The sequence below is a fragment of the Urtica dioica genome, chromosome 12 (assembly GCF_054948205.1).
Source record: "Urtica dioica subsp. dioica isolate 48M chromosome 12, U.dioica_male_clone48M_v1_H2, whole genome shotgun sequence".
Lineage (NCBI taxonomy): Eukaryota > Viridiplantae > Streptophyta > Magnoliopsida > Rosales > Urticaceae > Urtica > Urtica dioica.
Window position 1 is genome coordinate 7118592 of NC_142767.1, and position 14684 is coordinate 7133275.

At 34.0% G+C, this 14684-nt stretch overlaps 2 protein-coding genes across 2 annotated transcripts; both read left to right on the forward strand.

The window, feature by feature from the left end:
• The first annotated feature begins 242 nt into the window (after positions 1–242).
• LOC149378850 (exocyst complex component EXO70A1-like) lies at positions 243–5521 on the forward strand. Its single transcript, XM_089602739.1, has 12 exons — positions 243–605; positions 713–808; positions 1443–1648; positions 1802–2056; positions 2696–2834; positions 2913–3125; positions 3246–3451; positions 3552–3752; positions 3898–3997; positions 4105–4211; positions 4300–4446; positions 4957–5521. The coding sequence occupies exons 1-12, from the start codon at positions 438–440 to the stop codon at positions 5072–5074; spliced, it is 1956 nt and encodes a 651-aa protein (XP_089458865.1). The 5' UTR covers positions 243–437; the 3' UTR covers positions 5075–5521.
• A 630-nt stretch (positions 5522–6151) lies between these two features.
• LOC149378851 (Nuclear transport factor 2 (NTF2) family protein) lies at positions 6152–8582 on the forward strand. The gene is made up of 7 exons (XM_089602285.1): positions 6152–6341; positions 6458–6560; positions 6937–7020; positions 7313–7352; positions 7651–7719; positions 7817–7926; positions 8127–8582. Exons 1-7 carry the CDS (start codon positions 6320–6322, stop codon positions 8260–8262), a joined length of 564 nt encoding a protein of 187 aa, XP_089458411.1. The 5' UTR covers positions 6152–6319; the 3' UTR covers positions 8263–8582.
• The last annotated feature ends 6102 nt before the right edge of the window (positions 8583–14684 follow it).

Consider the following 14684-nt stretch of genomic DNA (forward strand, 5'->3'; position numbering starts at 1 on the left):
TATTATATTAGGTATTTGTACATTTGAGTCAAGTGCCAATTCAATGTGACTATTTGTTTAAAAAAATTAGACGTTGGCTATAATAAAAATTTTAAGATTCATGTGACTTAATTGGTTATAAAATTCTTATAAAAATTTGAAACTATAATTATCGAACTATTCACTTAGTTTCAAATAATTATTTGATATAATTTTTCGAAGGAAAGAAATACCAGTATATTATTACACCCTGTCGAACAGAGGGATTAAAAAGTGGACCAAAAAACAAAAGAAAGAAATAAAATAAAACACGAAGCTGTTGTCTTCTGACGAGTCGAGTATCGCACAAAGAAGCTGTTGAAACTAAAAAGTTGGACCTCTCTGCGACCTCACCAACTTCTTCATCTCCATCCTCGACTAGTAGCTTTGATCTTCGTACGCTCTCTCTCTCTCTGGAAATGGGAGTTTTAGCAGCTAAAGTGGGCTCCGATCCACTGAGCGAAAGAGCAGCGTATATGAGGGACTCTCTTCAGAAGAGCCAAACAATCACAGACAACGTCGTATCAATCCTCGGATCCTTCGACCACCGGCTCTCCGCTCTCGAGACCGCCATGAGACCCACCCAGGTCAGACTTCCACCCAAACCCCTTTTTCCATTTCTTTCCTTGCCAATTTGGGGTTTTGGACATTGATGTCAGATCTTGGTGGGGTTTGCTTTTATCCATGAACACAGATTAGAACACATTCAATCAGGAAAGCTCACGAGAATATCGACAAGACTTTGAAGGCTGCTGAGGTTATATTAGTTCAATTTGATCTTGCTCGTCAGGTTTGTTTATTTAAAGCTTTGATATTTGGGGTTTGTGTAACCATTTAGAATGTAGTTTAATGGCTTTGTAACTGGACATATGCATGTTTGTTGATTATTTCCAAGGTCAGGGTTTTTCTAGCGCGTAACTAACTTTGTGAGTTAAATTTGTAATTTTGATTAGGATTTGTGTTGAAATTCGATCGACTGTCTGCGAAGCATTTCTTAGTAGATTGGAATTCTGTAAACTTGGCTCTTTTTTAGCTAGTTCGTTACATTTTTAGGACGATGTTGTTTTAGGATTTAAGTTCGGGCAGAAATACAAAGCACGATACTTTTTTTCAGTGTGCATAGGAGTAGATCATGTTAGTGCCACGCTCAAATTCTTGAGTACGGTTTAACAGAAAATACAATCGCACGTTTCTGCGTGATTTTGATTGCCAAACTACTACTTAAGAAAACCTTCCTTTCAATGTTAGTAACTCGATAACCTTCCCTTGTTTTTTTACCTCTTTTTTGTTTTGTTTATTTCTTGTTTCTACTGTTTTTCCCATATTCAATGTCTGCTGAGTTTTTTGATCACGTAGACACCGTTCCCTAAGACCTAGGTCTCTTCTAGGAGAGTTGCTAAGAATTTTCATTTGTGAAAACACAGGCAGAGACAAAGATTCTGAGAGGGCCACACGAGAACTTGGAAGGTTATCTGGAAGCTATCGATCAGCTAAGAAGCAACATCCATTTCTTTGGTAATAGCAACGGCTTTAAAAGTAGCGAAGGGGTTCTCACCCATACAAATGGCATACTTACAAAAGCTATTTCGAAGCTCGAAGACGAGTTTAAGGATCAACTAACAAGCTACAGGTTTGTTCATCCTCCTAGTCTATTTTTAGGGACTGTTATTCATAACATACGGGTAATGGCAGATTTCTGTTGATCTCACTTTTTTTTAATCAATTTATGAAGCTTCTATTATGAATAAATATGTCATTTATCATCACGTTTCTTAAATTCCAGCAAACCTGTGGAGCCCGACCGTCTTTTCGATTGCCTACCAAACTCTCTGCGACCATCGGGGTCTCCTATGAACCAAGGTGACCCGAGTGGGAATGCTCCTCATCATCATAATCATCATGCAGAACAGGAAGTTGCAGAAACTGCTGTTTTTACACCTCCTACTCTTATTCCACCTCGAGTTCTTCCATTGCTTCACGATTTAGCTGTACAAATGGTTCAAGCTGGTCAACGACAGCAGTTAGTTAAAATTTACAGGTAATAAGTTTTTAATTTATCTGCTTTATTTAGTGTAGTATAATTAACATATGATCTGGAATATATATATATATATATATATATATATATATCAAGGCTATTTTGGCAATATATCGATAAAAAAAGGATATCCATTTCTGTGCGGCTTGATAGAGATATTGGTGCCAGTAATAATGTGAACGAGTGACACGACATGATCAAATTACACCTTGAAAGTTTTGGTATATGCTCAAACGATTTCCATCTCAGATGTCTTCGATTTTCGACAATTTTTTTATGATGTAGTTATAATCTTGGAAGAGACAGAGTGTGCAATTGTATGTACACACTGAGGAATGAGATGCTTCTTGTTTGTTATTCATGAATGGAATTAATCTTGTGGTCTTATTTTATCTTGTTGACTTTGCTTATGACATTTCTTTATCTGCTTAAAATTCTGGAATATGTTATTGGTAATGATCTTATGAAGGATTTGCTTCCCCTTTTGCCACCTAGGTAATCCGATCGATCAATATGGTATGCATACAAATGACGTGACCAAATAAGTATTTGCATGCTCTTGCATAATGCTGATACGTGTTATTGAAAAGTTAGATATATGGTTAACTTCTTTATTTTGCATCCAATACTCCTGTTCAGGGATTCACGCTCTTCAGTTTTGGAGGAAAGCCTTCGGAAGTTAGGAGTTGAGAAACTAAGCAAAGAGGATGTTCAGAAAATGCAATGGGAGGTTTTGGAGGCCAAAATTGGGAGCTGGATTCACTTCATGCGCATTGCCGTAAGAATTCTAACAAGTTAATTGAATAACATTTTTTTTCTTCACAATTGGTCGTTGCGTCTAATGATTATTGGACAGGTCAAATTGCTTTTCGCTGCAGAGAGGAAAGTTTGTGACCAACTCTTTGATGGCTTCGATTCTCTTAGCGACCAATGCTTTGCCGAAGTTACTACGAGTAGTGTTTCAGTTTTGCTCAGTTTTGGAGAAGCAATTGCTAGAAGCAAGAGGTCTCCAGAAAAGTTGTTTGTTCTTCTAGACATGTATGAAATCATGCGAGAGCTTCACACAGAGGTACAAATTGTGATTCAGAGCCTTCACTAGTTTCTAAACGACAGTTTAAAACAAAGGAACACGATAAAAATGACTATATCACACGGAGCTTCGTGAATTAAGGATTTCTGTTTTGTGCAGATTGAGACAACTTTTAAAGGGAAAAATTGTGTTGAAATTAGAGAATCGGCTACTAGTTTGACGAAAAAGCTTGCTCAGACAGCTCAAGAGACATTCGGGGATTTCGAAGAAGCAGTTGAAAAGGATGCAACAAAAACTGCTGTATTGGACGGAACAGTTCATCCTTTGACGAGCTATGTGATCAACTATGTCAAGTTTCTCTTCGAGTAAGTCTAACTTTTCCTGTCTAGTCATGAACTAGAAATTATTGTGAAGCATACTATCCTTGAATTTCCAAACATTTATCTTTGCTCTACTGTTTTGCAGTTATCAATCGACCTTAACGCAACTATTTCAAGAATTCGAAACGGGAAGTGAATCCGTCTCACAGTTGGCCACAGTAACGATGCGAATAATGCAAGCTCTTCAAACCAATCTAGACGGGAAGTCAAAGCAGTACAAAGATATTGCTTTGACTCACCTGTTCCTCATGAACAATATCCACTACATGGTCAGATCTGTACGCAGGTCTGTCTCATACGGATTATTTACAAGCCCGTTTTTCAGAGGATCACACTTTTTGTCTTCTTAACCTTATTTTACACACTTATACTTATATATATATATATATATATATATATATATATATATATATATATATATTTATTTACAGATCTGAAGCCAAGGATTTGTTAGGAGATGATTGGGTGCAAAGGCACCGCAGGATTGTTCAACAGCATGCAAATCAATACAAAAGGATAGCTTGGGGAAAGGTGTGGTTCTTCTATCATTAATTATTATGCTCTATGGACTTGGTTTTACTACAATTTCTCCCCATGTTTTTATTTATTTTATTTTTTATGTTATTTTGTGAGTGCAGATTCTGCAATGTCTTTCTATTCAAGGCCTGACCTCATCGGGCGGAAGCTCTGTCGGTGGCGACGGAGGAAACAGCAGCGGAGTTTCGAGAGCTTTGGTTAAAGACAGGTGCCGTTTAATGCTCTCTTCTTAATCGCTTGTTCCTCTTTTGAATCTGAACAGAAAGAGTACTTAGAAGCACACTTTTTTTTACCAGGTTCAAGATATTCAACATGCAATTCGAGGAGCTTCATCAGAAACAATCTCAATGGACCGTCCCCGACACAGAGCTGCGTGAGTCGCTGAGGCTCGCCGTAGCCGAAGTCCTATTGCCTGCCTACAGATCCTTTGTCAAACGATTCGGGTCGGTTTTTTTCTACCACACTCTATTTGTGCTTCACCTATGAATTTTTGGTTTGGGAAAATATCGTTACAACCCTCAGTTTTTACCTAATGATGTAATCCTCCCCTGAGTTTTACACTACCATATAACATCCTCAGTTTTTTTACAGCCAATGACACAATCCTCCTTTGTGTGTAAGTCTTGTCATAAAAAAAAAAAAAAAAAAAAAAAAAAAGAGTTAACTTAACACAAGGGTATTTAAATCACAGAGCAGGGGTTTTTTCTGATAAAGTAGAAAACATAGGAGATGATTGTGTCATCAAGTCAAAGACTGATGTTTTTATATTTTTATATTTTTATATTTTTTTTAGAATAGAGTGTAAAACACATGATGATCGTGTCATTAATTAGGTCGAAACTGATATAATTTATTATTATTATTATTAAGTTCCAGACTATAACAATGGAGTGACAATTGTTTCAAGAAAACAATGGAGTGACAATGATGATGTTAATTTATTTGTGATTCAGGCCTTTGGTGGAGAACGTTAAGAACCCCCAAAAGTACATAAGATTGTCTGCGGAGGATCTCGAACGAATGTTAGGCGAGTTCTTCGAGGGAAAGAGCGTGAATGAACCCAGGAGGTAGATTGAAAACTCGGTCTTCGATCACACAAATTTATTACGCCATTTTGCCCTGTTCAGGACATTACATTTTTTCGACTCTCCCCACGAGTTCATTTCTGCAATTCTGTATTATTCTTTTGGTGGTGTTTTCTTCGGTTTCCTAGTCGAGCATCGATTATCTGCTAAGAAGATGGCTGTGAAGAGAGAAATGAACATAGGTTGATGATGGCTTGTCAAATAAAGTGTCTGTGTTTATTCGTTCCAATCTCCAGTTGTGTGGCCTTGTTACGAGCGTGTGTATGTATATTTATGATATGTAAAGAAGTACACTGAGAGAGAGCACTTTTGCTTGATTGTAGTAGTTGTGTCTATTTTTTGAGGTTCGATCACAAATGAAGAAACGGCTTGTTATTGTATTCGATCGAGCCCGGTGGTTCTAAATTCTAATAATACATGGAGATGTGAGTTTTCACTTATTCTGTATTGTTGGTCTTGCTTGTGACTTTAAATATAAAAACAAACTCAATTTTTTTTTTATTAAAATATATTTTTTGGTTAACTGTAACGAAGTAAAAAAAAAAAAAACATTGTAAGGTAATTTTGGTTTAAAAATACGAGTTTTTCAATTAACAAATAGAAAAAAAAGGTTTTTCACTTGCACATACAAGCTTTAAAATGTTTCTTAATATGTAAAATGATTTTATTAATTTTTTTTCCTTGTATTTTCCCCCCTCCCTCTCTCACTCATGGCTTTAAATATAAAACTGATCATAAGTAAGATTATATCAAAATTATGATCATTAAATTGTTAGTTTTTTTTTTTTTTTTACCAAATTTATTAATTGTTTCTAATCCTAAAACTATACTATTTAGTGACAAATTTATCAATAAATAACTGTGTTTACAGATAAATATGTCAATACAATTTATATTTTTTGACAAACTTATTATAGTTTTATATTAAAAACAGTTTAACAATTTAAAAAAAAATCATCATAGCTTGGGTATAATTCCCATAAGTAATCCTGTTAATGTTATGACTTGTTATAGAAAGACTTACAAGATGTGTCCAAATCCAAAACAACCCAAATGAAGAAATTGTCGTCGGAAGTGAATGAACAAGCAAAGACCACGTGGCGATAAATGAAGTGGCCAACAACGCTTACTACGCCTAGTATTTTCATCTTCATACAAACAAAATTCCATTCGTGGCAGACTCATTTCCGATCCCTCTTCTCAACCACATTCGATTTTCCATAAAAAAAAAATGGGGCAAGACGATCAGACTAGTCTCTCTCTCTCTCTCTCTCTCTCTCTCTCTCTCTCTCTCTCTCGTGTAAGTTCTAATTAGATGTTTATGGATGAATTCTTAATAACCGTTTTGATTGGTTGTGAAATTGTGAAGCAACAAGAGGAGAAGATCAAGGGCACGGATGCAGCGACGGAGTGTGTGAATTTGTCAGGAAAAAGCGTCTCAGTGATGACATAATCCCTCACATCCTCAATCTGTAATCTCTCACTCTCTTTCTATCATAACTTAGTAATCACCCCTTTAAATTTCTATTACTATTCTTAAAATAGTTGTTATTGATTTTTCGCTTGCCGAAGTTTTATGCATGTAATCTGATTGACAATTATTTCTAAATGCTATTAAATAATTTTTCACATGGTATCGGAGCCTAAACTTTCTCAAGCGAGAATTACCAATATTGCCAAACCTTTTAAAATTAGTTTTTGACCTAACTGTGTTGTAGATCAGAAAATTGGGTATGGCAAACTCTCAAGCTGCCACTCTATTTGCAGACTGTTGCTTGATCTTTCGAAAAATCATCACTATCTTCGAATAGATGTGATTCAATATAGGTATCTCTCTAAATGTTTCAGATACGCGTCCAAAGCGAAGCCTGAAGATTTTGAAATCTATTCTCCAGATGCTTCATTCGAAGATCCGCTTATGCGTGCCCAAGGGTATGAACTGTTCTTTTGACTCCCCCAAGTCTTGCGATGAACATGTCGACCATGAACCTCATGTTCGGTTATGAAATACAAGCCGATGTAGTATTTCGATTCTGTGTCTATTTTTTGGATGGGATTTTTAATACAAATCCAGCAATCATGTTTGTAGAAGTCTGTTAATTGATTCAGAGCTACATAGTCCAAGTTAAATTCTTCTGCAGAGCAATGTGTCTAACTTCTTATACTTATGTTTTAGACCATTTTGTTTTCTGAGTTTCATTTATTTAATTTTTGTTTTATACAGGGTCAGTCAGATCAAGTCAGCTTTTTATTCAATTCCTAAGGTATGTCTTCAAAGCTCATTTCTATCCTTTAGAAACCATGAAATCAAAAGAGATTTATTAATTTTTTTTTTCCTGCGGATCATTGCTCTAGCAAAGCTTATTTATATGGAATAATGGATCAACATACTATGAGAAAAGACACATAAAGGGTTTTATAAAAACGCTATTTAAATCCATTTGAAAAGAGTTTCAGTACTTGAACGTATATGTAGACTGAAAATGAGTTTCAGAGAAGCACTTTGGTTGAAACTTTTCAGATAAGATGTATGATTGAATCTATTTTTCCCGGTATTCTCAGGTATTTAGTGAATCGAGAATCGTTGAATACAGTGTGGAAGAAAGGTTGAACTCTCCCGGAAAAGGCGAGGTTTGTGATTTCGCTAGCAAAGCTGAACTAGAATCACTGGATCGATTTCATCTCTGATGTTGTTCTGGTCCTAATCCTGTGTTTGTATTTTCTCTAGATCTTGATTGATAACAAGCAGTACTACAACTTCTTTGGAAGAGACATAGATATGACATCGCTCATCAGATTGCGCGTTGACAACTATAAAGTTGTCCGACACGAAGATTGGTATGTGCTCTTATCCAAATCCGAATATACGATCATCGCGAAAGTCAGCGAACTCATGTTGTAATCGAAGTAAAAGTCCAGTTCAGACACTTGTGTGATCTTATGTAGACATTAGTTAAGTTAGAATTCTACTAAATGTGTTGATTAGTAGTTGGGTGATTATTGGAAAGAGGATTGAGATTCAATTGAAAAATTTGAAGGTGGGACAAGAAGGAGTTGTGGAACAGGGAGTCGGTGAAGCTTCCACTCATTGGGCGGTTCGCCGAACTCACTCGCCGTGGCTCGATGCTCGTCACTCATGCCATCATGGGTTTTGGAAAGGACCCAAGTGCGTAAAGAAGATGATTAGGACCCAAATGCGTAAAGAAGATGATAATCATGTTTCAAATGTATTCTTTCTTATTCTCCAACATTTACACTTGCAAGTTCTTTACTGTGACTGTGTACAGGCCATGGTATAAAATTATGTTACATGTGAAATAGTTGTGTAGTCAAACAGCCATTGATACCAGCCTTTCACTCATCAAGAGTTTACTTAGATACGGATTGTCTTGAGAGACCCTGAAAACTCTGCACTTTATTTCACATCAACTGTTTTTTTAGATGTTTTCGTCTATTAATTTCATTTTCAAACAAAGAAAATACAACTTGCGATCCCGAACGGTTCTCTCTCTCTCTCTCCAACCCAATTACATGAGTATTGTCTTTAATACTTTACACACCTCGAACGCAACATTCTCCCAACTCTCAAATTAGAATAATATACACTAGATTCTAAATAGAATTACTTTATAAAAACAAACTCTTAAAATGCTTTTGCATGTTCAAATAATACCAATACATAAATATCATCTTATAGCGCTTAATACCCATCACTCATTGTTTTCATTCGTGTGTGAAACTTTAATTTGCCACTGATCAATTAACATGATTTGGCGTAAATTTGTAATAGAAAAAGTTAAATTAGTTTAATCCTGATTCCATGTACATAATTAACTATAATTAGAGACAGAGCTACGTTAAACGAGGGATTGACACCCCAAACTGACATACCCTACACATTTTGTCAATTCTAAAATATTTTCTAATAATAATATTTTTTGTGTAATTTTATTACCACTAGTTCCCATCCTACCCTTTGTTTGATTTTAAGTTTTCTCGATTATTATAAAAAAAAAAAAAAAAAAAAAAAAAAAAAACTTGATCTTAACCATGAAAATGATTATTTGTCCTCCGCAAGTAGGGATGCCAATTTTACCCACGTACCCGCAAGACGTGTTACCCGAATAAATGAGTAATGGATAGGGTAATGTACTACCCATTAAAAATCATACGGGTATGGGTAGAGTATGGTTTTTAGTACCCTACCCAGGATCATACTCATATCGGAAGCACTTGAAATTATTACTATATTTATGAATTATAAACAAATTTTAGTGTAAGTATTTATTAATTTAAGTATTTTTTTAGATTTGTTTCTTTATTTTTATTAATTTTTATATTTTGTTTATTTTTAATAATAAATCTAATATTAAATGGGTAACAAAGTACCCATGGGTTATCACGCACCCTCTAAGTTTTTACCCAGACCCAGACCCATTAAAAATAAATGGGTACGAGTAGGGTATGATTTAAAAAAAAAAAAATCATGGGTAGCGTCTGGTTTTGCAGGACTCTACCCAGACCCTCCCCATTGTCATCCATATCCGCATGCTCATTACTATAATGTTAACAGAGAATGGACAGTTATTAATTGTTTTTTTATCTGGGATTCTTTGGTGATAAAAAAGAAAACCATGCTGCTAGTAGTATGACTATTAACTGCGTTTTTTTATTAACATTAGAACCGTCTATGGTTTGATATAGGGTAAGACTCTGTGATCACACGTAGGATAAGTGCGGTGAAGTTCTCCTCTTCTCTCCGTTATTTTTCGTCTCGTCAATGAGTCTCCTTCGTGCTTCTCGCTTTCTTCATGCTCGCCATTCTCGTCATGTTCCTTGTGCTCTTCGGATCTTCGAATCTTTGGGTCTTCGGATCTTCCACGTTCTTTATCGAGTTCTTGAGTTTTTGTGGAATCGAGTAGATCTCGGACTTAATGGGAGCTAAAAGTTTTAGTTTTTAGAAGATATGATATATGCAAATTGAGTAACTAGTAAGGGAATCATTGAGTATAAAATCGTATTGTACCATGTTATCCTAAAAAATTACTTTCCACTGGGAAAAAGGCATACGTAGACATTACTAGCTGAACGAGATCACTAATATATGTGTTTGTTTAATATTTCGCATCAATCACGTTCACATTATATGTCGTAGGAATATGATATGTAGAAAGTATTTAATATCTAGTATGGAAAATATTTAAGTAGTCCACTCATCAAATCTGCAATATTAGAGTATATTTGTAATCCTCATAGTAACGGGTATAAGATCAATTATTTATTTTCCAAAATCAAAGCTAAGATGAATGAGAAATTGATGCTTAAAATGCGATAAATATATGTAAAAAATGTGAATGATAAATGAGCGTGTTGTTGATGGTAGTACACTTATAAAAGTCCCAAATGGAAGAAATATGTGTACTTTATATGGTTATGTATTAAAAAATTGGATAAGTCTTTGGACTCACGACGTTGACCTGATATTGTAGAAGAGGGCCTGAGGCACATGCAAGTCCAAGTCTACCATACGGACGTGCACTAGTGCTGCCCTCCGGTCGGGTCTAATTTATCCTTTCTTTTTAGTTTATTAATTTATTTTCTTTTAATTACTATAATATGTGTTTTAAATTAGGTAGCTACGGTTTTAATGGGTTTGTAACCGAGAACTTATGGGCTGAACAATTCGGTACATTCAAACATTTATAATGTTTGTAACTATGCATTTTCCATGAACTCAAGTGTTGTAACCGAGCTTTAATGCTCAATGCTTAAACCCTTGCCTACCTCTCCTATAATTAAAAGGAGGACAATTTCTCTCATATGGACACACCGAACTAAGAGTTCAAAAGTATTTATTTCGTCCAAAAATTTTGTTTTATTTTGTAGTCTCGGTGACATTTTCTAACCATGGGTTTGACCGCCAAAGTCGAACCATGCGGTCCAAAGCTCATCTTGTATGCCGATGTATCCTAGGAAGTGCTTGTTTGTCTGTGTTAGGAGTTAAGCCTAAATCCAACCTAAACCCAAAAAATGAATCACAATATATACGAAGAACAAAGATACATAAATTTATTGTGGTTCACTCTCAATGTGAGAGCTACATCTACTTTTTGCAATTAAGGATTTCACTATGAATCCAAATTCGGGAGTGGTGTTTACAACATCTCTCACGCTCTACAAATAATATTGGTCAAGTACCCAGATTTATGAGGTGCCGTGTTAGATAAGGTTCCAAGTCAAATTATGACGTGTAGCACAGCTGCAGCCACATCAGCGCCAGAGTGTGTCAAGACTGGTGTAGAGTTAGTTAAGTTGTAACGGTTTCAGTTAGCAAGTGTAAGAGTGTTTTTGGCACGTCATTTTTATTATACTGTACAAACGAATTAGAAGCCAATTAATGAGAATTACGTATCAAGGAAGGTTCTCTCTCTGTTCAAAACACATTGTGCGTTCATTCTCAAACTTCATCTTTCCGGAGCCAGAATTCACAAATAATTGTAAGAAAAGAGTACTGAAGATTGAAGATTAAGTGACGCAGCATGATATGGCCACAAATCTCACAAAATAACTCATTGACATAATAATGATTCATGTGATTAATGTTTTCATTTTCTTTTATTTTGTCATTGTTTTTTTAATTCTCTTTTAATAATTGCTATAGATATTTTAAGCAAGTAGTTAATGTCTTCTCCATCGTTTTCTCTATAAGAAAATTAGACGTGTATTGTAATGGGTAGTTGATAATAATATGAAAAGTTGGAACCTTTGTGTTTCTCCAAGTTCGAGTTCTTGAGAGAATACGATTTTGATGCTCGGAGTCTAGCATTCTTGCGCTAATCAATAGACGAAAGAAAGTTCATTGATTGGGTATTCGTGCGCCGAATCAATGATCTAATTTCGATTATATCGATTACGTTATTTATCTAGTTCGGTTCTCATTTTCCGTTCCGCCGCTACATCATTAAGTCTGTCGATTAAGTTATATATTACGTACAATCTTGATTAGTGAATTTTTTCACTGACCAAGTTACACAGTGCATGACATTCACTCTACGCATTGAGACTGTTGACAATTTATTTAGTTTTCGTCATATTATTATTACCGAGCTTATTGTAACATGTGACATCGGTACAATAATATTAGTTCACTGACTTTAACTAACCTATATATGAAGGTAGGTGACTACGTACTTTGGATACTCTCGTGATTCATATAAGAAAGAAATCATATTTCATTCAAGTTGTTTGGAATCTTTGTTTGAGTTACTACTCAATACGTTTTTCACTCCCATGAGGTTTTTTTATATTTTATTTTATTATTATTATTATTATTTTGTATTGGTAAAGATATAAATATATATATATATATAATTTCTAAAAGAAAAGAAGATGACCCAACAATGATTAAAAGCAGCATGATAACATGCAATTAAAATACCTCATCACATTCTCCTTAACTTTGAGGCCATATTCCATACTACTTTTTGACTAGTCATCTCCAACTCTCTTTTTGCCTTTAAACTCTTAACAGCCCACCAAGCAAGACCACTTAAGCTCTCTCTCTCTCTCTCTCTCTCTCTCTCTCTCTCTCTCTCTCTTAATTAATATGCCGTTCTCTTAAGAGAGGGGCTACAGAATCATATGATCAATATTTAAGAACCAAAAAGTTTGAGAAAGAGAGATCAATGTGTTTGTTAGGAGATTTCAATTATAGACTGATAATTCAAAAAAGAGAGTTTTGGGGATCCGAGCTAAAGAAATTCCCATACTTTCACGCAAAAAAAAAAAAATCCTTCTTTAGCTAACACAGAAGGAGAGCTTTTAAAAGTGTAACGAGCTTGTTGATAAACAGCCGTTACTTTGCTCTCTCTCTCTCTCTCTCTCTCTCTCTAAAGACTGCAAAAGCTCAACCTGTTGAAACTTTGTCTGCTAGCCATCTTTGATAAATGTACCCCAACTCTCTCTCATAAAATGAAAAGTTGGAGGTAGAGTTTAATCCATATTCCATACATTTGAATGGGAACGAGACGAAGTTAAATAGAAAAGATTAATTGCCTTTAAAAAGTTGGGTTACATTGATTTGAAAATGCTTTCTAGCAATTGGTGAAACCCTAAAAAGACTACAATTAAGGGGGTCCATATACTTTTTGTATATGTGTCTCCTTTTTCATGCCTTTATTTTCTTTTTTCTCGATCGTAATCATTTCTAGATCATGTTTCTAAGATCGTATGTCGTGACGGCTAGATCAGCGCCCATATCTTCTTTTGTAAATTTGTGATCAAAGGACCTTTAGATGCACATTTGGATATGTGCAAAAACAAAAGGGGGTCCAATAATAGTTTGTGGGTTTAATGACATTTATTTTGTTTAAAAATCATAGTAATAACAAAAACATATTTGCAAGAGGAATACAATAATTAAAAAAGAACACAAATTTTAAGTGATCCCTCATCCCAATCGTTCTATGCGTAATGGCCCCTCTTGGTCCAATTTATTAGAAGTGAAGAGATTGGGAAATGACGTTTCAAATCTAAGGACCAAAAACAAAAAAATATCTCCCAAGCATATTGATAATTGTGATTTCAAAGAGGATAAAGCCCTCAAAACCAAATAAAGTCACTTGATATAAACTATTGATGTACTTTTAAGCGTATTGTTTATCTGAATTTATCTATAATTATATATATATATATATATATATATATATATATATTTTATAAGGTATTGCTTTAGTAAGTTTGTGATCTCGAGATATTAGATAAAGTGAATATTTGGTGGTGTACAATAGATAAATTTATTGAGAACTTTATTTTAAAAAATGTATAGTTCGATGTAGCGATATCATAATGCCTTGAACTTTTATATGTATATTTTCAAGAATTAAAAAAAAATGAAATTGATGTGTAATAAACTAATAATACATGATATGTAAGAGTTTAAGGAATATATATATATATATATATATATATATATATATATATATATATATATATATATATATATTAGCAACGAAACAAAGTAACATTTTTTAAGTTTTAGTAATTATTAATCGTCACAATTTATATAATTTTAAATAAATAACCAATGAACTTATTTAATTAGGATAATTTGTCTAATTTGCCCTTAAGATTTTTGAGTAAATAACTAATTTGGATTAAAAAATAAAAAATAAAATCAGTTTTTTATATTTGAATAATGAAAATACTCAATGCATATTGACAACATATTTGCGACAATGATTATTTCGTTTACAAAAAAAAAAAAAAAAAAAAAAAAAAACCCTAATAACATGGTCATTTTAGCTCATTTGAAATTTCATCATATTGTAAATTTAAACTCCCTTGTTGATTTTCAAATTTGAAATAATTTTTACAAAATCAATTTTGTTGATTAAACAGATTTAATGGCCGAGAATAAAAATTTAATATACACATATTAATTTTTTTAAAACAAACAATATCCCTTTGTAAACAAACAAACTAGTAATTATACACATTGATTTCGTTTTTACAACACAAAAAATAATTTGGTTCATAAGCAAAAACATTAGTATTCCATAAAGATGGCTATCTATTTGTAAACAACACAAACAGAC

Bases quoted from the DNA above. Each gene is read 5' to 3' on its own strand.
- LOC149378850 (XM_089602739.1), top strand. From the start codon at position 438: ATGGGAGTTTTAGCAGCTAAAGTGGGCTCCGATCCACTGAGCGAAAGA. The intron at 2,057-2,695 runs GTAATAAGTTTT...ACTCCTGTTCAG, and splicing joins CAGTTAGTTAAAATTTACAG to GGATTCACGCTCTTCAGTTT. The intron at 3,998-4,104 runs GTGTGGTTCTTC...TTGTGAGTGCAG, and splicing joins AAAGGATAGCTTGGGGAAAG to ATTCTGCAATGTCTTTCTAT.
- LOC149378851 (XM_089602285.1), top strand. From the start codon at position 6,320: ATGGGGCAAGACGATCAGACTA. The intron at 6,342-6,457 runs GTCTCTCTCTCT...GAAATTGTGAAG, and splicing joins GGGGCAAGACGATCAGACTA to CAACAAGAGGAGAAGATCAA. The intron at 7,021-7,312 runs GTATGAACTGTT...TGTTTTATACAG, and splicing joins CCGCTTATGCGTGCCCAAGG to GGTCAGTCAGATCAAGTCAG.